The following is a 22,475-nucleotide window of genomic DNA, read 5'->3' on the forward strand; positions in this document are numbered from 1 at the left end:
TTCTGCCCTTATTTTACACCTGTGCTTCTAGGTGGGTCATCATGCACAGATACGTATTAATCCCAATGTGACAGATATTTTACCCCAAAATAACAAGTAAACACTGGGATTTTCAGGCAGTTTGTTGTCTCTGTACCTTCTGTTATTTAGTTGTAAGGGATGAGATGTATGAAATCACATCAGGGTGGTGTAAAAATGACCGGATTTGAGCAAAAGTCTATGATGGGAAGCTGATGTTAAGGATTAAAAGCAGATGCCCATTTCTTAATTGTAAAACAAGTAGATGAATTTGTAGAAACCAGTAAAAGAGCTCGCATTGAGGCATGAAAAAGAAAAATACATACAGTTATAAAAAAATATGTAACAAAATTGAATATTTTTGTGCAATGAAATACATTTTACAAACAAAAGGAAATGATCAGTAACCAATGAGCAGATGTTAATTAATTAACTGTTCAATTTAAAGCTGAAATGCCACTTGGTTTTATCGGCCATTTATAATAGCAAAACTCATTATTTTATAATTGTAATACAATAAAAAACACGTTTTTCACTCTTTTATTACTCTTTTGTTTTATAGGGTAATAACCGACAAGCAAGAAACAGTCAACAAATGAGTCAGTAGCAGTGAATCAATAATTTTTTTTAGTTATAGGCAAGTTAATTAGATTAAAGGAAACAAGCAAGTCAGTAATCAGATATTTGTTTTATTAACTGTCTTGTCTGAGGTAAATAATAATAATAATACTAGTATAGAAACTGAAATTTGGAACAGTATGAGAATCGTTTTACGACGAGGAACAAACAAGTCAGTGAGCAAATGTAAGAATTGAAACACCATTTGGTTTTTACCGGTAATTTATAATATCAAAACTGTTATTTTTCAAGCACATAAGAAGGATTTTGCCTTGTTTTAAAACATTTTATAGTCTGAAAATCTAAATCTATATAATAATCACCAATAATCACCAAATTAATTGTAAATGGCAATATTTATTAGTTGCAGACAAGCTGATGTTCAGTATTAAAAGAAAAAAAAAAAACGAGCCAGTGACTGGAAATTGAATAATTAATTAATTTGTTGTTTATAGCAGAAAAGCTGGACTGTATAGGAAATATTTTTAGTATTTTATGACATCATATAGACCAGAAATGAATCGATATTGACAATATTTGTCAGTTTCAGGCAGGACTAACGTTAGGATTAAAGAAATGAACGAGTTGCATTAAGATTAATAAATAATTGCCATGTTTAAAGTGGAAACACCGCCTGGTTTTATTGCTCATTTAATAAAGCAAAAATTACATCTTTGGACAGCGTAAGAAGCTTTTTTTTATTACCCAAAGTATTAATACAAAATCTACAAATAATCAACAAATTAATCAGTATTGACAATGTTTGTTAGTTGCAGACAGATTGATGTTCAGGATTTAAAACAAACAAGCTAGCGATCAAACAATTATTCATTAATGGCCACATTTAAAGCTAAAACACTACCTGATTTTATTGGTCATTTTTAATACTGTCTTGTAACGTTATACATCATGGGGTTTGATCTACAGTCAAGAAATAATCAACAAGTTGATCAATCAGTCAAGCCAATAATGATAGAATAATTGATGAACTGGTTGTTTATAACAGCAAAGATGCATTTTTCACTATTTCATGATATTGTATTGGCCAGTATTTTGCAATCAGACATAAATGAATAATTAATCATTAATGACAGTTATGAGCTCACACAGTCAAATACAACAGAAATGGAAAGAAAAGAAAATCCCCATTAGAAATGTAACAGCCACAGATGTACAGTAAAACCTCTGCAGCACGAGGGACTACAGTAATAAAGCCCACGCATGACACACACCCTCACTTAAATAAAGACAGAGCAGGCACATAAGGCAGCCATTATTAGACATCACAGGCATGCAGTATTGATGGACAGGGAAAAATATTATCAGTTAATTTTAAATTCCACGTCTTTCCAAACGTTTTTAGATCCCACTCTCAGTTACAACACACTGCTTCCACGTGAAAGTAAGGCATGTTTTTATGTGCAAAAAAACAAGACTGAATAGCATTTTGCCTGATTTAAGGCTTTTCCCCCTCATCTCACTGTTTCTCTCTCCATGTAACCGGCCATTTTATAGTAATGGTTAGAGTGGAGCCTCTGAAGTACACGTCTCCGTGCTGGGACCGAGTCCCGCCGCTGCCGTCGCCGCTCCCTGCCACCCAGCACTCTCAGAGAAGAGGCGCTAAGGGGACCTCTGGCTTTGCTTTCCATCTTCTGGAGCACCATCAACATCTTCAGAGCATTTTTGTGTTTTCATAGCATCTTTGGCGCATTATGACCACCGTTAGATCTAATGTAACGTATTAGTCCTCCCACCCGACCATTTCCCTTCATTTTGATTCACTCTCTATCCAGGCTTTGATTGACTTTCAGCCTAACTAAAGTGGATTTTAATGAGAGAATACATTAACTCCCTCTGGTCATGCTAACATAAATCAGCCTTTTCTTGCGGGATCAACTGCTGAGCTCATAACACCATGCTGGGAGAGTGTGAATAACCAAATGAGAGATTGTGGCTTTGGCAAACCGCTGGCAGCTTGGATGCATTGTTATGTATTCATGTATCCCCTCTGAGTTTTAACACGACTTCAGGAAGGCAGCAGAATGGAGCACTTATCGGCACGCAGGTCGGCTAGCTTATGGAAACGTTCCTTTGTCGGAATCAATTAAACACATATCTCTGGTCAATTTTCCATTGATTATCTCCTTACATTTGGATCTTTTCATACTGATGACCGCTGAGAGCCGTTAGATTCAGTTAGCGCGGCCAGTAGCAACTCCTCACCTTGATTTACGAAACACGGGATGCGACTCTAACGCCACATCTATCTGCTTCTCTTTGTTGGTAATTGCACTCAGCTAAATAGGTTATGCTGAATATCAATAAATTGCCATCAAATTAATGTCAATACCAAAGCTGTGGATGGTGCTAATTAAAACGCAAAAGGGATGAAAATGAAGTCATGGCATTGCCCTGAATAATTGATAACGCAATTTATGATTTTTATGAAAGAGTGCCGTCTGTCTGCGATTTTGATGAGGCCTTAATTAGATGCATTAATGTGTCTCTCTGTGCCTGTACTCAAACTCAAACACCATGATGATTTTGGAGTTTTTTTAACACCCTAAATTACACATTTTCAAATAACATTACCTCAGAATATCCTCTTAAAAAAAACACAAAAGAGGTGTTAGTGTGTAATTCTCATTAAAGGAGGCATTGTTAACTCAGGACCAATCAGAGTCTGCTTATTTTAGGGTGGGATCAAGCGGCATTGGACAGCGAGAGGCTTTTAGGTTGTGCCGCTACCCTGTGGATGAATCTCGAGCTATTGTTTCGCCGCAGTCGATGTTTGCAGCCGTGTTCACGATGCATGCAAGGATAGTCAAGTGGAGGTCAGGTCACCTGGCGTTAAAGTGTTAAGCACGCACGAATGTGTAATGTTTATTGACTCAAGTAGATCAGAGTGATCCTGTGTTGATTTTGCACCTCCTCATCTATTAGCCGGGCCGACTTTGCAGATAAATGAAGAGCGAGGGAAGCAGACGGATGAGGGGATTAGAAGTGGGCCGCAACAGGGAAGCAGGACCAGAAAAAAAAATGGACGGACTGCCGGCGGATAGATGAGGTGGAGGAGCATAATGACCGCTGTTTGTTATGATGTGCCGAATCAGGTTCTCTTTGACAAAACAGTCCTTAGCACCTCTGTATTTATAGTGTCACCGGTCAGTCCATCCACAAAGGCAGGCTGATGATATGTGAGCGTGTTAGTGCTGTGAGGTGTCTGGGGCTCAGCTCCGGAATGACCCGCTCATCTGTCAGGACCGCAAACCGAAGCCACGAGGGGTTATCAGATCACACACAGGTTTGTGGTGAACTTAAATCTCAGAGATGTTGGCCTAGCAAAATGAATAAATAAATAAATAAAACAGTAATAGCTCTATTTCGCTTCCTGGAGCTGAGTTGTTTAGATGAAACTCGCTGCGAATAGATGGCAAATAATAAGTTCAGGAGTGGCCATTCAGCTGGGCTAATACCCACTTAGTTTTCTCCTTGTTGGTGATTTTTATGAATGACACAGAGGTTCCTGTTTGTCTAACGTTGGGGGATGCTCTTTGTTTGACCCAGAGGAGCCAGTTGTGGGTTGACATGTTTGGTTTTTCCCAGCAGTTAAACAGGCCCTCTCTGAGGGGGATGGACTCCAGGCATTCCCCCTGTCATCGCTGCTCTGAATGGGGGTGTCACACGGACTCGTGTAAATGGTCTTTGAATTGTTCCTGTGTTTCAGACTAAAAAGGGAGCTCCTTCTCTTCCTCTGCTCCTCCAATCCCCGTTGACTAATGAACTCAGAGGAAGCTGAGCTTTGTTTTTGACATGTAGAAAAGCCAGGTACTCCCACTGAAACACAGGGAGGAGGATGGTCTATGAGGTCGATGTAAGGTCAAGTTCCTCTCTAACAGCTAAAGGCTAGAAAATGGGAAAATACTTTGATTTTCTTCTGACAGGTTCAACAATAACTTCAACATGGAGCAGCTGGTTTAAATTGCATCTCTTCAGGCAACTTGCTGTGGAGTGTTTATCTCATATAACTGCAGCATTATAACAAAGAGAAATGTTAAAGCTACTCTCACTGTTCTGAAAAGGTCACTATTCAGTGTTAGTCATGTTTTTTACCTGCAACAGAAACATTATTTCAGATACTTCAATAGTTGTTTGAGTGGTTTTGATCAGGCTTAAATTACCAGATAACATTTTATATATAAAATTTCTCTATACTATTTATATATCTACAGATAAACTGTTTCTAATGGGTATCTCATTGTGTGGTGCATGTCTCAATGGAAACATGTTTCCTACATGCTGACACTTTTTACCCACATTTAGATATAAAGTCTTTTCAACAATCTGAGAAAACAGCCTTTCACTTTTCACTCTCCAGTCAAATCTCAACGTTGTTTAACCCTCCGGAGTGAATGTCCAAATCACATGACTGATTTAAAATGACCCTGAGCAAGACACAGCCGGGCCGAGTCTTCATTTCAGCTTGTGTTGAAAGTGCCGACTTCAAACTATATACCAGTTTTTACTCCTAACGGTGCGGAGATCTGGATTTTATTGACAGACTGATCCTTATAAGTCCTACAACAACAGAAATGGACGCTAACAAAATAACTATGCTTACAATATCTATGTTTTAAATGTAAATAAAAGAAGCTTTCTAGATATTTTATGATTTGATAATGATGCGTTAAACTATGTAAAATAATGCATACATAATTAAACGTGTTCTGAAGCACGTTTAGTGTTATATTTCAGATCATCTCAGTAGATATTTGGGGTTCAAGTATTTATTTTAGTTTGATATTGCAAAGGTAATTGATCATAACCTAACTATCATCCTGTCATGTTTAAATTTTGACTCTGCACTCTGACGAGAGGTTTTTAATCCCCACAGGAAGTTTCCTCTCATTAAAATGCAATGTGAGCAGATGAATGGAGTGCAGTGCTCAGCAGCACTGTAGAAGTATTGATCCCAGTTTCCTAAAGACTAGCAGGGATGTATTTGATCCACGGGGATAGAGACTTTATATTCTGATGTGTGTGAAGTGCCTTGAGGGAAAAAGGGAAGTGTATGTGTAGCTTATAAGGAGTTAGTGAGGAAACAATTAGTTGTTTTGTCAATTAGCTGATTCACTGGAAAAAAATGTTAACAAAGCTTGAAGTCGTTTTTCAAGAAGGAAATTCTCAGATTTCAGCTTCTGTCATGTGAGGAACTGTTTCTTTTTCATTTGTGATTATAAATTGATTTTAGACAGACATAACAAGATGTTTCACGTCTGGTTGCTCTCACAGACGATGAGGATATCCTTCCAGTGGCAGCCTATGAGCTCACCAACATCCTGAAGCAAGGTTACTTGGAAAAGAAACGAAAAGGTACGACAACAGATAGACTATTAACAGTCTCTCTTTCATTTGTCCCGCTTTTTGATCTGTTTACACACAGAGAATTGGTTTCCTGTGAATAATTTCCTTTTTTTGCTTTGTTTTTTCGTTAGACCACAGCTTCTTTGGACCAGAGTGGCAGAAGAGATGGTGCATCCTGAACAATTCGATATTCTACTACTTTGGGAGTGAAAAAGGTTTGTTTTCAAATGCCACCATGTGGAAACATCGCAGCTGCATAATTTTAAATTGGATTTCATCCCACTGCGTGTTCTCCTCTCCCCCCTACAGATAAACAGCAGAAGGGTTCATTTTATATCAATGACTACACTGTACAGATGGTGACCAACCTGAGAAAAGACTCCAAAAGAAAAGCCTGTTTTGAGCTCAGTGCTCCCGGAAAACGGCCCTTCCAGGTCTGTATTATCTCTGTATTATTATTATTAAAGAAATAAACTCCAGTAAAATCATGTCTTATTAAGAGCTGACATGATTTCTTCTGGCAGTTCTTCACTCGTCTTCTAGGGCTCAGAAAAAAAAAAAAATTATATATACTATAGTTTGATGGAGTCCTGCAACGATTTTGCAAAGGTTTTTGTAGGCCAATCCAAAAATTTGCATTGCCCTGGTTCCTTAGACAATAGGCTGGTTGGATTTTAACATTAGTTTTTTTGGATTATTTCGGAATTTCAGTGGGAAAGACAAAGCTTATATAAATAAGCTTAAATAAAGCTTTATGTCACCACCATCCTTTGTCCAGGATATCCACTCCTCTGCACATGGCCAAACCAGCTGGTTTTAACCATCTAACCATCAACCATCATGTAACCTGTTTAAAAGACCCCATTGACTTTTGAGTTCAGGAAACTTGAAGAGCAAAATGTTAATGTAATTTCTGGGTCTTAGGATTCATTCTTTTGGCACTTTATCGAGACTTTTGGGGATTGTAAAAGGGTGCTTAAACATATTTGGTCTCTGAATTAAAACTAAACTGCAGTAAAAATACATTTTACTGAAATGATATCGTCAGAGCATACTTAGTCCCCCACAAACTTCTGAAAAGTTTATTTTTCTTCTGTAAAATGTCGCTGTGCGTCACATTGTCTGTGCCTATAAAAGGTTGACATTCATCCTCTCACGCACACTAAGACCACTAAAACAATCGGTGAGACCCATGAGGGCAGGTATCGAGCTGCTGACCCTGTAATTATTGGGCATCCCACTCCACCATCAAAGTCACAGCTGCCTCAAACATTATCAGATTATCTAGACTAATACAATTTTGCTTTTTTTTGCTTTTTTATTGTTGTATCCCTGGTTCTGTTTATTAGGTTTTTATTGTAATCCTCAGGTCTTGATTTTCCTTCTTCTGCCTCCTATATTCCCATCGGTCTCATCATCTCTACATCTCTTTCAGTTTATTTCCTGTTTTATTTTGAAGGTTAGATATTCAGGTGATTTTCTGTAGTTTTACTTCCTTCCTTTGTTCTTTTTCCTGCTCTCGTTAGTGTCTGATTACCTGTTTCTTATTACCCTTCTCTCCTTGTGTCTAGTCTGTCTTTAAAGTCTTACGTTTTCTTATTTGAAGATTTAAACTATTTAGTTTTTTTTAACCTCTTATTATCGTACAGACCTCTAAGTTTCTAAGTTTGAATTGAAGAATGTCGCCCCAGCTTCAGCCTGGTTTTCAGTCTGTGTTTGGGTTGAATGTGTTTTTTGTGACATTTATAAACTAAAGATGTAGTTTGATAAATGTACACGTGGAATGCGTTTTTGTTTTCCAAGTCATTTAATTTTTAGTTAGATTCAGATATTTTTTTTTAACATTTCACAGCTATTTTAAAAAGAGCAATATCTGTTCTTTCTTTTTCTCTCCTCTTATATGGCTAGAAATAAAAATGAATAAAAATCCAGGCACATAAATGCACGTTTAAATTATAATCACAGTATTATTATCGCCGCTCTCTCCTTCCAGTTCACTGCCAGCAGCCCTCAAGAGGCCAGAGAATGGGTGGACCAAATCAATTTTGTACTTAGAGGTAAGCCAGCTTCTCTCTCTCTTTTTCTTTTTTCTTTATTTTACTTTTTCTGACTTATTGCATATGACTCATTATGGAAAACCACTCCCTGCCTTGTTTTCCTCCTTTCTCTCTGCACTGTTCAATGATAGCCCATTCTTAAGACAAATATATATTGTTATATATAAATAAAATTGACTTGGCTTTTTAAAAGTCACATAGGTTAAGTGGAAAATACAGTTAAAGCAGTATAAATGTTCTAAAAAATGTTCTTTTGTACTAAAGTTTTCTTGTGTTTTCGAGGGGCAGAAAGGTCAGAAGTGCAAGGGAGTTCTTTGTCATCTCTGACTCATACGAAAACCGCCCCATCCATCACTAACTACACAGCTGAACACAAGAGTCCTGAATCACCTCATTCGACATGTCACCCACCATGTCATGTGCACCATCGTGTAGCTCTGGTTCTCCTCCACTCCTCCCCTAACCCTCCTACCGAATTCCAACTTACAGGAAATTGATTGGTAGATGTTCTGGTTATCCTCCAGTGACATTGATTTCTGCTTGGCTGCTGGTGTACGGCAGAGGACCTGATACCCTGTGTTGCAATGGCCAGTCGCCTGCAATGAGACAGCTCCTCCATCTGAGCGAGCAGTCGTGCCTCGTCTACGCTAAAATGGGCTCGGGCCGGGCCACTGATTTGCGGGAAGTAACGGACACTCGGCAGTTTGTCTTACTTCCTCCCACCCCCCACGCCTTTTTTTTTTTACTACAAAAAAAACAGAGCATGCAAATGATTATTTATCCTCTTCACCTTCAAATTCATCTGAGTGCATCGGCACGCTTTCCAGAACGTTTTGCCTTAAATGCAAGGACAGAGAAAGAGAGAGAGAGGGGGCGTATGAGATGCAACAAAAGATGCAGTTAGATGGGATGCGTCTTCATCTGTAGGACGACCCAGAATGAATATGATAAACAGATGGTAAGCAGGAACCACAGGGATGATGTGAGAGGGAGAGGCTTCTTATTGGATTGTGGAAAATTATAAAGTGAAAATCAACAACAACCGATAACTTATTAACATCTGCTAGATCTGACCTTTCAAATGTGCTTTCCCCTTTGTGTTTTATCCTTTTCCTCTAGGTCTGAGCTGTCAGACAAAATGGAAATTATAACCGCTTTTTTTCTCTGGCGTTTTAACAATAATTTATTGCTTAGTTGAAAACAATATAAAGGCTAACAGCTAATGAGCATGATAACGGTTTGCAGCATGTTTCGGGGGCACCAGTGTTTGTCACCGCTGCTGTTTGGCACGTGTCTCGGCCCCGTTGTGCAGCGAGGACGTGGCGGACATTTCTCTTACTTTAGCCCTTAATGCATGTCTCTGTCTTTTGTGCCACTCTGTGACGCTAACACTTTCTATCACATTGTTTCCCCTTCCCTCGTAGATCTCAGCTCCAACTTCATCCCCGTCGATGACGAGGAGGAGGACGAGGATACCTACGATGACATCGAGGGGGTGGCCAACGAAACCCCAACTCGGCCGACCCTGGCCTCCCGGGGAGGAGGAGTAGGCAGAGGACAGGAGATAGAGGAGGAGGATGACGAGGAAGAAGATATCTACGAGGAGCTGCCAGGTATGGTTGGACACACACTTGCGCAGATAAATAAACAGAGAAGTGACGCACACACACAACCCCTCATGATACTCAGTCAGACAGACGCTCAAACCCTGGGGGATTTTTGCAACATGAAATATCTGCCATCTTTCCCTGCTGCGAAATTTGTGTTGCCAGGTTCCTCCAGACTGATCGCTCATTTTAAATCAAGCAACACTAATAAGCTTGTCAGCACCGGGGTGGCTGCTGCAGGACAGGAAGAGGAAGATTCACTTACACCTACTCCAAATCTGCTCCCTCCTTATCTCTCTGAACAAGTTATGTTGTTGAAATCAGCGAGAGCTGGCTAGTTTCGCTCCGTCATAGACCGTCCAATTAGCTAATGTTGCCAGGCAACAAATGGCCCACAGTTCAATCCACTAAGCAAGAGTTTTGGCTAAAATTGCCTGGCAACAGCAATTTAGATGAAAGGAAGTAAAAACTGCATCTCGCAGAGCTTAAAATAGATCTGAAGCTCTTAATGTCACATCTTTAATAGAAATTAGAGTTTGACCGACGAGACCCCATGACTGTGTGTGTGTGTGAGTGTGTGTGTGAGAGACAGTCCCATGGCTACAAGATCCCAAGAAGGACAAAAGGGGGTGATCCGATCTTCTCAGGGCCGTCGTCCATCACTCGTTCTATTAGATAAGATACATCAAGATTCAGTTTCACTCAGTGAGTACATTACCTTTGCCAAAATCACTGGTGAGAGGGGAATCAGTCTTCAAACTGTCACGCCGGCGTTCAGAGCCATCTGGGAAGAGGTACCGACCCTGACCACAGATGGCATATCGAATGACGGGCTCTTTCGTTCACTTTCTCACCCCTTCGCTTATCAGTCATGCTGCACCTCCCTCTGCTCGGCTTTTACACAGTGATTACAGACTGTTCAATAATTCAATTTGGGAGTAATTTTCACTGATCAGCTGCCATGTTTGCATTTAGGAACCTTTCTATCTCTGCAAATAGAAGCATTTATTCCATTTGTAATTAGTAAAAAGTGTCTTCATATAGCACACGTTTACTTTTAGGTTTTTTTCCCCCTGACCTTAAAATAAACAAATTATTGTGACACTTGTGAAAGCTGTGTATGATTTAAAAATAGTGCTGTTTAATAGTAAATTAAAGCAACTATCTAAAACAGAACAACAAAACATTACAGCTTAGAAATAACATGATAGAGGGTTAAGAGTGATAAAAATTACGGTAAAACCACAGTAATAACCTAGCTTGGTATCATCAACAGATAATATGAAACTGAAATCTATATTTCGGGATAAAAGCAGGCAAAAACAAAAGGAGGGTGAAAACTGCCTCTGCATAATGGCATGAATTAAGTCCCTGCATCCAGAAAGATCTGTATCTGGATTAGTTTCTGACGTTGGATGCATTTGTGAGGGCATGGCCCCAAATTTCCATTTTCTTTACAACCACATCCAAATCTGGATTCCCACTGACTCTAGAAGTTAATCATTAACTTCATAATTTCTCAGTTGAGCAAAGACCCACCTCAAATCCTCTCCAAGTAGTCCTACTAAAAACAAACAAACAGAACAAACAGAAACAATCTCACAACCTCCTTCCTGAATGTAATAATAAGGAAACACATTTAAGGATGGCTTAATAATAATTTAATGATCCAGTTTTGTTACCAGTCTTGTATATTAAATGTAATATTTGATTAATCCATGCTTTACCCTTTGTTACATACAGACTAATACAGCTAGATTTAGCTTTTGTTAATATGATGCTATTACCTGATTATTACTGATATTACTATGATATGGAAACACTTGTGGGTTGTACTGATTATTCATGGGTCACTTGCTTTAGTATTATTGTAGGCTCTTTACCTTACAAGATAAAGCACCTTGAGGCAGCTACATAAATAAAACTGAATCCAACTGAATTAACCTTGGTGGCATGCATTCCTCGTGCGCCATACTCATCGATGCGCTCGGGTTCGATACTGTCTGCCCACCTTCCTGTCATCTCTTACTGCCTAATAAAAGCAAAAAAGCCAGAGATGATTCTAAAAAATATACAATTTTATTCATTTCTAGTCACGTTATTTGTTCTAATATGGCCGGGGCTGCAGCTCCAGCAGATGGAGGCATGGTTCTCCTTTTGTGTGATGAAAGTTATTAAACGACATAAAACCAGCGCTGTTCTGCTGCACTTTGGTTTAGAAAATGCCGCCTGCGACCGAATAAACTGATGTATAACCACTCAACCTGAGCAACATGTAACCACCAGCCGGTTTTCGTGGTGCTAATGTTAGCAGCAGGAAAGAAAGGAAAGAGGTCTGAACACGTTTCAGCTCCAGTTTTGTAATCTAATTCTTAAAATGTTTATTCAGAGGCAGCTTTTGGATCTGTAGGCTCTTCAGACTTGTCTGTGCAGACCTGACAAGAGACTTGACAAGTTTTGCCTAGATATACTCGCATGCTTGCTGTAGTAGTAACCTCAGTTTTTTTAATGTTTTATGATTGCTATGCTAGCTGATTATTTTAATTCTATTCTATTCTATTTATATAGCGCCAAATCACCACAACAGTTGCCTCGAGGTGGTTCACATTGCAAGGTAAAGACCCTAAAATAGTTACAATAGATTAGTAACCTTTTAGTGACTTTAACCAGGAAGAGAGAGGAAGAACGTCCTGTGAGAGTGTCCTGGGTGGAGAGGATAAACTGTCTCCTGTAGGGCAGGAGAGAAAAGGCGCTCCTGGAGAAAGCCCTGTTAGTGCTAACCGCTGAGCCACCAGGCTCCCAGCTGTCACCGGTGTCGTAACATGGTACTACCGATGAAGTTTTAAAAGGGACCTCCACTCGTGTTCTTAAATTGGAATGCAAAGGAAGTCTCACAATGTCTTATTTGATAGTTTCCTTCTGATGTGTTTCGAGTGCTGACGGCAGTGAAGTTTGCAAACTTGCAAAATGACATCCGTGACTGCAGCATCCATTTTTAGGCGATGTCAGTTTTGTCGCAGCAAAACTCAGTTGCAGGCAGAATGCAGAGCAGCGGCTGGTATTGGCTCTGATGCTGATGACTGATTTTATTGACTGGAAAATTAAATCACTTTGATATAGAAACCGTTGGCCCATAGCGGTGGCCTCTCGATGGAACGATGCTCGCAGTCGAAGAGCACCAAACAAATGTTTGGACCCGCTGCGAGCACATTTAAAATCTCATTTTTTTATCTTTTGGATCATTTGGTGTAGGAACAAAGTGCCGCAGTTTGTACTTTTTTAAATTTATTTATTTATTTTTTTTTAAAGAAAGCTGTGATTATCTGTTTGAAGAAAGAAAGCAACGGGGAAAGACAAAGGCATCCCTCATGTATACATAAACTAAACTTTTTACATTCAAGCTGGACACATGGTGTGTGTCTGTTTGTGTATGTGTATGCATGTGTGTGTGTGGTTCGTGTTTCCTGCTCTTCCTGGAAGCAGAGGTGCAGCCTGTGCTGGAAGGTGGATAGTGTTGCTGGGTTGTGGCGTTGCTGTCAGCTGGTTTGTGTGGAGGATGGATGTGGGAGACAGAGGGCAGGCATATCACCGTGTCACCTCTCAGACCACCGGGTGCCACGCCCCGCAGTCAATGACATGTCCGCCTCCGCGTGGCTTAAAAAAAACTCTTCTTCTTTAACATTTCCCGCCTGCGGTTTAATAGGCTGATCCTCACGCCAGAGTTCATCCTAGTTAAAGAAGAATTAACAGCTTGTGTCATGCTGAGATTCATCAGGGATTTGCAAATGATCCAGTTTATTAATTTTTCTGTTTGTCTGGCTCTATCATAATTTCTTTGCTGTTCATTTCTCGTTAACACGTGGGACAAATATAAATTATTTATAAACTATAGTTGTTAAAGTCAGGCCACCAGCAGGTAATGCCTTTTATTATTATTAAAAATTAAATGTATTTCTTTTAGACACTGATATTAAAATATTTAGGTTCTGGATAGGGCTGCACACTTTGTCGAATTTTTAATTTAAATATCAATTTTGGCTTCAAGCAATTAATAAAACAAGATGAGCAATATAAAATGTTTAACACGGATTCTTTGGTTTTGCCTTTCAGCACATCTGCCTCTGCAAAGACTTGGTTCAGTTTTGCATTAATTTATTTAGTTTTTGGTTGAAGTTAAAATTCAAGTGGCTGAGTGGGGTCAGTCATGTATTTTAATGCACTGTTGTGATGTTTTATTAATTTAAAATGTTTGCTACTGTAATTCTGTTAATCTACCTCTCCTGCTATTAATTATTTACAGTAATTTTTTAATGGAAGTTTCTGTTCTGGTGATTTTTAATATTATAAGCTTTGATTTTAGTGTAACTTTCCCCTGCACTGTCATGTTTTCCACGGCTAATGGCCTAGAACAAGATTCAGAGATAACCTGGAGTACTTGGGGTTTGACCAGCCAGTGCAGACATGCATGTGGACAGCCTTTCAGGGATATTAGGACAGTGTGTGTTTCAGCTAATAGATCCCATCCAAACCAGACAAATGTCACATACATACTTTGTTACATACAGACTAATACAGCCACATATAGCTTTTGTTAATATGACACTATTACCTGATTATTACTGATAATTAGATCCCATCTAAACGTGACATGAAGAGTAGGTGGAACTGCAATCTCTGAACTTCTTTCAGCAAAATAAAATCTTATAAAACACAATTAATTACATTCACTTTGTAAAATGTCTTTCATAGGTAAAGGAAGCCATACAGGTATAATATACACTAAAAAATAATGTCATATTTTTGTTACGTGAGGGTTAAAAAGACAAGTTTCTTCTTTGATGATTAAATCATGATTTGAGCATTGACCAAAGTAATTGTGATTATGAGTAATCCTACTTCTACACCTGTGATAAATACTCTTGTTCTTCCTTTTTTGTTTGTTTAGACGAAGAACTTGGAAATCCAGGTGATGAGAGCGACGAGAAGAGCAGCAAACAAGGTTTCCGCCTCCGTCTAGTAACTTATTTATTCCAGCCTAAAGTTTCCCTGCATCTACGTCCTACTTTCTTCTATTTAAATGTGTTCCCTGTGCTTCCTTTCAGTTTGGTCCTCAGATTATTCCAACTACTACCAGGGTTTGTGGGATTGCCAGGGCGACGAGTCAGACGAACTGACCTTCGAGAGAGGAGATCTCATCTACATCATCAGCAAGGTCAGCATCGCCATCAGCACAAAATAATCCGAGGGCTTATTTAGGCTTTTTTCACAACTCTTTGTTTTTCCCCTCGATCGTCCCTAATGGAAATCCGTCCCCGATTGCACGCTTGACTCGTAGATATAATTACTGGACCAATTACAGTAGTTTAGGATAGGATGCAGTTGTGTAAAACGTGCAATTATTTAAGGGTTAAACAACATCAACTCCAGTAATCACCTCGTCCTCATTTACTTTCTGAACATGCTGATATCTCCAGCGTCTAGATTTGTCCGTTAGCATCTTGGTGCAGCACCAACAGCGGTGCTGTCTGTTCGCGGGCCACTAGGGTGAAGTGCCATTCGGGTGCTGCGTAATGGTGCTGTTGTTCATTACGGCGCCTCTATCACAGGGGTTAATTGAGTAGGCAGCCATGCGAGGCTCTTCCTTTTCTGTCTGACGTGAAACTGCAGGTGAAGCCATCCTGCATCTCAGCTCTTTTCCTTCAATCTATTTCCTTGTGTTTTATGGCCATCGTGTAGTTACATGCGGAGTATCTACCAGGAAAAAGACATCCTACTGGAAATCGATGGCTTGTAATTTGGGTACTTTTACTCTGCTGCGTGCAGGGACTTGTCTCCACACTGTTGCTATTGGTTGGTTTCAAATTGAATCATCATGTTGTGTGTTTAGACTAAATTATCTGAAGAGGAGAGGCAGGAAGAAGGAACTCTTTTTTTTTTCTTTTGTAAGTAATTATGAGCTTAGAGATGAGGAAATTATGTATTTAGTGTCATGATTTCTTGCATCTTTAATCACCAGTAGATTGTGGTGAATTTTGAGTATTTGTCCTTTTTTGGTTAACAACAGTTTCAGTGCAACAATCCTTTCAAAGAGGTCAGGGTTTTGGATTTTGATGTATGAATTGTGTCAGCTTGTGTTGAAGGAATGTGAGCCTCCTCTTTATAACAACAGATAAAGCACAGGTGAAAAATGCCCCTCGCAGAAGATGGACTTATAATTGCAGTTCTTTTGGCAGTGGCAGATTAATGAGATGCCAGGCTCGTCTGTCTGCGTGTGCTGCTTGATAGGGGGAAATGTCAAAACAGCCACATCAATTTTTCACAGCGATGACAAAAGCACTGTACTCGGGGAGACAAAGGGGTCCTGGCTCTGGGCTTCAGATCCGCCTCAGATGGCCTCGGCCCCACTCGCCGTTATTACTTTTCACTGTATGCATCAGATTACTGCCTCGCCAAAGACCTTAAAGGCAAACTAAGTCCAGGTTGGAGGCAGGAGTTTGCTGTTGTATCTCACAATCTTAATGACAGAGATTACTCTTGTTTTGTCAAACTGGACGCTGGAGTCATAACAAGGTGACAGACCACGAGAGAGCGCCCTAACTGCCTCCTAATAGACTTCAAGCGAGCATTGTAAATTATTTAAAGGTGATGCCCGCACGACTTCCGAATGTTTGGTTTACTGTGACGACACGACTCCACCCGTGTCCCATTCTGCGTCCTAATAGCATCACATTCACCTCATGAATAGCATTATTTGGATTATAGCCTGTAATCGCCTATTCATTTTAATGAGCCCTCGGGGAGGGCTTCCCTGTGCCTTCTGTATGTACACGCAGACCCCCAGCGGCATTCAGTTTTACGGGGGGAATTCCTAAGGACCCTGACCTCGATGAGTGAAATACGGGCCCTTGGCTAGAACTCAAGCCCGTCGCTTAACGGGGGACCCAGGCACACGAAATGGCCGTAATAAAACCAGGGCCCATAAATTCTCTCAGAGGGTGGGAGGCCTGGTTGTCTGTGCTGTTATGTCAACACTGACCATAATTACAAGGTAATAAGGACACACTCTAAGTGCTAAATCAATGGTGCTAACAAACTGTTATTTTTAAAGCTGCGATGTGATTGACTGCTGAAGTGCAGAATGGGATAGCCACAGGCGTGGTGTCATATGGCTGTGAACTGAGGAGAACATGCCGATTGTATAAAAGGCCCTCATCCATCATTATTGATCTCTCACTTACTGTAAAGTGGGAGCATTTTTACTGTATTTGTGTTTTTCCTCCCTCTTGTGTGTTGCTCTGTGTGTGTGTGTGTGTATCACTGACAAAGTAAATAAATTAGAAACCTCACAACTCATATGAATCCCATTAGTTCAACAGAATTAATCTCGCAGACCGTGCCGCCTGGTTTCAGCGATGCCTAACTCTGCCCTCCGCCGATGCTCAGCCCGCTGAAACATGAGGTAGAAACGCACGCTGAAATCCATCATGTGATTTTTTTTTTTTTTTTTGCTCTGGCATTTCATTTCTGAGAGCTTGCATTTTTCTGATGCACATTATGGCTTTACGCTGGCATTTTAGTGTGTGATGACAAATATGGGTGAGCGCAGTTCTTTTTTTTTTGCAGTATCACACTCTCCAATTTTAGATTTAAATTGCAAAGATGTTTCAGCCACATCAGGAGCGCTGTAACGGCATCATCGCCTCGCCGGCGTCATGCAAAGGGATATTATTTGTAGTAGGATTTAAAATGTGTTAAATTTATTGTTCCACTTCCCGCTGACACATGTAGTACCTGTAGTGCTTTGTCTCTAAAGCCATAAGGTGCATTCTTGCCCTCTAATTTATGGATCCACAATCAAAAGACGTGGGCTCTACAGGTCAGCTGTCACATTCCTGTATTCCCACAGGCACTCATGGAGAACGGCGGGATGGAGTGGGAAGAGATTTATGGCACAAACCCATCCAGGGTCCTTAAAACTCTGGCAAGTGCTGCCCCTGCTGCTGCTGCTGCCGCCGCCACCACCACCTCTCTTCCTCCATCCCGTCCAACCAAAATCCAGAGAGAGGGCGGCCGGCCAGCCAATCCGGTGCGGCTCCCAAAGAAAAGCGTCACTGCACATTTGGCCAAAGTGTTCAGCTTGTTAGAGACAATGAGAACGTGGACACCACTGACACCTTGTGGTGGTTTTTAATCGCTTTTTTTTTAATGAAAACTTTTACAACCACTGAAAGCTGATTTACGTCCTTATAGATGTACTTGTTGAGGGGTATAATCGCGTAAAACTCAAGCTCGGATATTCACAATTTAAATTATATATTCCATGTTGTGTCCTTGCTAGCCGGGACAGTTTTTCGTCATGTTGCCTTCATGTTCTCTTTTGGCCCTCTGCGTGCAGGCCACACCAACTGAAAGCAAGTGAAGAAAAGGAAAAGTGGTCAAATAATCAGATGGGAAAAGTCAAGCCAGGGAGACAAAGAGGAGGGGATCCCTTTATTCTTTTGTGTGAACCCTGTCCACCGCCCCCCCTCTCTCTTTCTCCTTTTCGCTGTCACACAGCCATTTAAAGACCCCTAGCTGCTATTGTGGCCATAGACACCAAGACGCTATAGACAGGCAGAGACATCCTATTTACCACCCAAAGTAGCAGGGGGTGAGTCTGGGGTTTGGGGTCATGCAGGAGGCAGCGGTCATCCCCCGGTCAACTACAGTAGGTCATTATTCAGCCCAAGCCAATAGCCCAGAACAGCGTCCGAGCAGCCCACCCCCCAATCCATTCTGCTTAATTATTATAAATGAGGGGCGGCGTAAACAGCCATCATTACAGACACTCAGTGGCATACACAAATCCACTTTAAATTGCTATTAAGTTAAGGAGCTATCTGTAATCCCAGGCGTGCATTAGAAAGGAGCGAGTAGGTTTTCTTTTTATTAAATCTCATCGTCCCTGAGATATTTTCAAACGTTCTCATGCTCTGTCATGTTTCCAATTTGAAGCCAATTCGCTGATTTAATTAAAAGCCCACTTGGAAAAAAATGGACACCAAGTAGCCATTTCCATCTCTGGTTAAGCCGAGTTATCATCCGTGTTTCCGAGTAGATTTCGACCTCCCCACCCCATCAAAATAAAGAGAAGATCCTTCTACCCTGAAGTTTCAGGTGTTATCAGTTGTGAAGTGTACCTGTGTGAGCGGCGAGGAGGGCTTGCTAACCTGATAACAGGTTACAGATGGTGTGCTTGTGCCTGGCTGAGGTGTCCATGTTTCTTTATTAGGGTCAGCAGTGATGGAAGAACTGCAGAGAGCTGCAGTGCATGTGGAGGAGAGCGGGGAATAAAAACAGAGAGGATGCAGGCGGAAAGGTTGCTACAGGAGAGACGTGGAAGAGAGGAAAAAGAGGAGGTGGAGGAGGGGGTTGGAAATGGGGAAGGAGGGAGGGAGGGAGAGATTGTAACACCCAGGCGGCGGGTTCAGCGGCAGGGCAATGAGAGACTTCCTGCGCTCCATCATGCCCAAGGCCTGCCTCAGTCAGCTGGTGGCCGAGGAAAGATGCCTCATGTGTCAGGCTTATTAGCACTCCCCCTAGTTTGTATGCATTTGGGATTGCACGAGTGTGTGTGTGTGTGTTTCATGTGTGTGAGGAAAACATGTGGTCAGGATCCGTGCAGATTTTTACACGTGAAAAAGGTGATTTTTTTCTTACCTGACACGAATATTGAAGATGTGTTTTGTTTAGGCGGATAATGGTGGCGTGACACGACACCTGCCTTCGCCCACCGCCCTCTGTCTGTCTCTCTCGGTCGCCACATCCAGCCAACCTCGACTCACCTTCTCCCCGCTTCGAGGCTCGGGGTAGCTGTCAATCTGTCCTGCGGGTCGGGGAGCCGTGAGCGATGGGCCTATCAGAATGCCACCATTAGCCAGCCCCCTGAGTGGTAAATAAACGATTGCGCCGGTACACTGCAGGTGTTGTCATGGCAACCCACTCTCAGTGCCAGCCCCGCCCACACCCGTTCTCCCCCACCGCCACCCCACCTCTCCTCTTGGTGGAGGAGTCACCGGGAGGTCAGCGAGTCAGCGTGCCGCAGCCGCCACGACACGGCGCTGTTTGCCCCCCACCACCACCACCACCTCTCCTCCCCTTTCAATTTGCGCCCAGGTTGCAGCAAACACAGCCTCGGATACGTGTCACCTCAGCACACGTTTCCCAGAAGTCAGACCCCTCAGGGAAACCTTATTTTTCCCCCTCACAGGGAACATCTTCCATTTTAGTCCCGAGCCCAAACGTTTATCTGTGCCCCGTTTGTGAGTTTCACGGCCTGAAAGCCAAAAAAACCAGAGGAAAACAAACAGAAGGGTGGGGAGTGGGGGCATTGAGGAGCCTAGTTTTTGTCATTTGGATAATTTAGTCTGCAAGCCTTTTGGAATGTCCCTATTACAGCAGGTGTACTCTGGATGAACCCATTTCAAGTGTGAGGAAGATGGACTCTGCACGCCTGACAGACTTCTACCGCCATTGGCACCCACTCCGTGATGTAGCAGTTGTATTAAAATGGCGACGCTGATAATCCAAAAGACCTTTCTCAGGGAGAATTTGAGACCGACTGCACAGATGGGCCGCGGAGATAAATAAAACTCTCTGTCACTACGGTTGGTGGAATAGTGCTGCGACGCCCCCAAGGGAGAGAAAAACTGTTTCGCTCCCTCTCTCCGATGCCTCCCCCCACCGTCCGTCTGTCTGCCCTCTCCTCCTCCTCTCCTCACGTTCTCCGAATGGGAACCGGAGCCAGCTTTCCGCAACCGGGCTTTTCCCTGCACGGTCTTATGGGGAGCATAAAAAGGCCATTTCGGCCCTAACTTTCCCCTTCATTATGAGCTCAGACACAGCGAACTGTCAGTTTGTCAGAGAGCCAAGCACACTGGAGCATCCCAGTCAGAGCTGTCAGAGAGGTTTGCAGGGGGAAAACGATGAGGCCTGGGTGGACAATCTGCTTATTGTGGGTACCTGTTTGTGCTGTTAGAACACTTGAGCCTTGTGGTTTATTACCGTCTAAGCGGTTCATCCATCCTCGCTGTCCAAACACCGCTCATTAGCTGCAGGCCTCATTCCTCTGGCTGCAGAGAGGTGTCAGGTCCGGATGATCGGCTAAACCTCCTACACGATGCTTTTCATCATGTCAACAGAGTGCGCGTGAACCAGAACCTGAATCTGAGGCATGCACTCAGCGGAAAAAACCCACCAATTTATTTTACATATGTGTCTGCACGTGTGTGATAAACTGTCCGCACAATCGCGTCGGGTCTGAAAAAGAGGAGAGATGAGTGGCACTGGGGTTTCTGCTCCAGCAGGGTGGCTTGTGCCCCCACTGCCAAGCCGATCGCTTTCCAAATATTGATCCAGTACAGATCTACTCATAGCCCGGCTGCTGTGATCAGATCATCATGCAGCGGTTCAGTCATGTTCGTTAAATGCTTGAAGCAGATTAAATAAGCAGCTTCATTATTTCAATGTACAGGTCTGGAAGCAGTGCAAACTGCTGTGTTCCCTGTATAAGTGTATATCAATTAACTTACTTACATTTGATTCGGCTTAGAGTTAACTGCGATTCTTTCAGCTACAAATAAACACACACAAAAAAATCCCTGTTTTCATAGAGATTCTAGTAGATTTCCTCCATGATAACCAAAGCATATGTTCAACCTCTATTTATTAATTTTTAAAGCCAAATTTTAGCCTCAAATAAATTTGTCTACATTATATTTTTAGGGTTTTTCTTCTAGGATGTTTTCTTTCAGTTCAGCAGATGAAAAATCAACATTTCTGGGGTTTCTTATCTGCACAAAGACTCATATGGTTTTCAGTCACAATACATCCTCCAGATCGATATTTATTGTTTGTTCTTAGCTTGTTTCAGGTTTTTTTTAAATCCCCATTATTATGCTTCTGAACTGTCCTAATTGTAAATAAAAGCTGTAATCATAAGTAATGAAAAAAACTGGTGTTTATGGGATTTTTTTTGAGGCACAGTGGATTTAATCGGTCACCTTCAACCAGCATTTATATTTTCTCTGAACATGCGCGTGAAATAATCCGTCTTTTTTGTGTTGTTTTTTTAATCACAGTACAGAAATGAACCCTCGTTATAATTAGTCTGGGGAAACGGGCCAGCTGTGGCGATGGCTTTGGAGCGGTTAAAAAAAGCTGTTTTATTGTAGACACTCGCTGTCTCGATAGCCTTGTTTACCGTTTGCCTCATTTTTTAATGAAAACCCTGGAGGCTAATACACCAAAAGTGTCCATTAGGAGTGTTGCGCATGGCTCTTTGTGGACGGGACCACGCTCGCCTGGATTTCCTGCGCCAGAGTTGACTTTAAGCATTTGTAACCTGATAGTTTTTCTCTGGGTTTCTGTGTTAAAATAATTCAAATGTCTCCTCTTGTGTTCAGTGGTGTGTCAAATCAGTATCAAAGTGCAGGTTTTATGCCTGATCCCGCTTTGTTTACCTGTTCCTAGACGCCCTTTGAGCCTCACCGCTCTGTTTCTTCTTTTTTTTTGGGGCCCAGGAGTACAACATTCACGGGTGGTGGGTCGGCGAGCTAAACGGCACCGTGGGCATCGTCCCCAAGGACTTCCTGCAGCCTGCCTACATCCTCTGAGCTCCAACAGGTACCGAGGTACTCTCTTATCATCAGCATTATGGACCATTACTGTGGCCTAATACACAGAAACGGTCCCCCTGGTACTCATCCAGATTGCCACTGAGGTATATGCAGTCGTTGACCTGCCATTTATGGCATCTGCTGGCTGGAAGAAG

General features: G+C 41.7%; 1 protein-coding gene across 9 annotated transcripts in view; it reads left to right on the forward strand.

Annotated features, from left to right (window-relative positions):
* Window positions 1–22,475, forward strand: part of skap1 (src kinase associated phosphoprotein 1) — a 41,810-nt gene that overhangs the window by 15,429 nt on the left and 3,906 nt on the right. For 3 of the 9 annotated variants that reach the window (XM_082542947.1, XM_082542949.1, XM_082542950.1), the window contains exons 7-14: window positions 5,929–6,009; window positions 6,132–6,215; window positions 6,310–6,434; window positions 7,994–8,057; window positions 9,482–9,670; window positions 14,610–14,663; window positions 14,767–14,876; window positions 17,571–17,875. In XM_082542947.1, coding sequence (XP_082399073.1) covers window positions 5,929–6,009; window positions 6,132–6,215; window positions 6,310–6,434; window positions 7,994–8,057; window positions 9,482–9,670; window positions 14,610–14,663; window positions 14,767–14,876; window positions 17,571–17,855 — 992 coding nt within the window. In that variant the 3' untranslated portion in view covers window positions 17,856–17,875. Of the gene's footprint in view, window positions 1–5,928; window positions 6,010–6,131; window positions 6,216–6,309; window positions 6,435–7,993; window positions 8,058–9,481; window positions 9,671–14,609; window positions 14,664–14,766; window positions 14,877–17,032; window positions 17,157–17,570; window positions 17,877–22,224; window positions 22,336–22,475 lie in introns of those variants that run through there. The other 6 variants (XM_082542948.1, XM_082542951.1, XM_082542953.1 and 3 more) reach the window with 4 other exon arrangements.

This window comes from Aulonocara stuartgranti, assembly GCF_965226115.1.
Source record: "Aulonocara stuartgranti genome assembly, chromosome: 8".
Taxonomy (NCBI): domain Eukaryota; kingdom Metazoa; phylum Chordata; class Actinopteri; order Cichliformes; family Cichlidae; genus Aulonocara; species Aulonocara stuartgranti.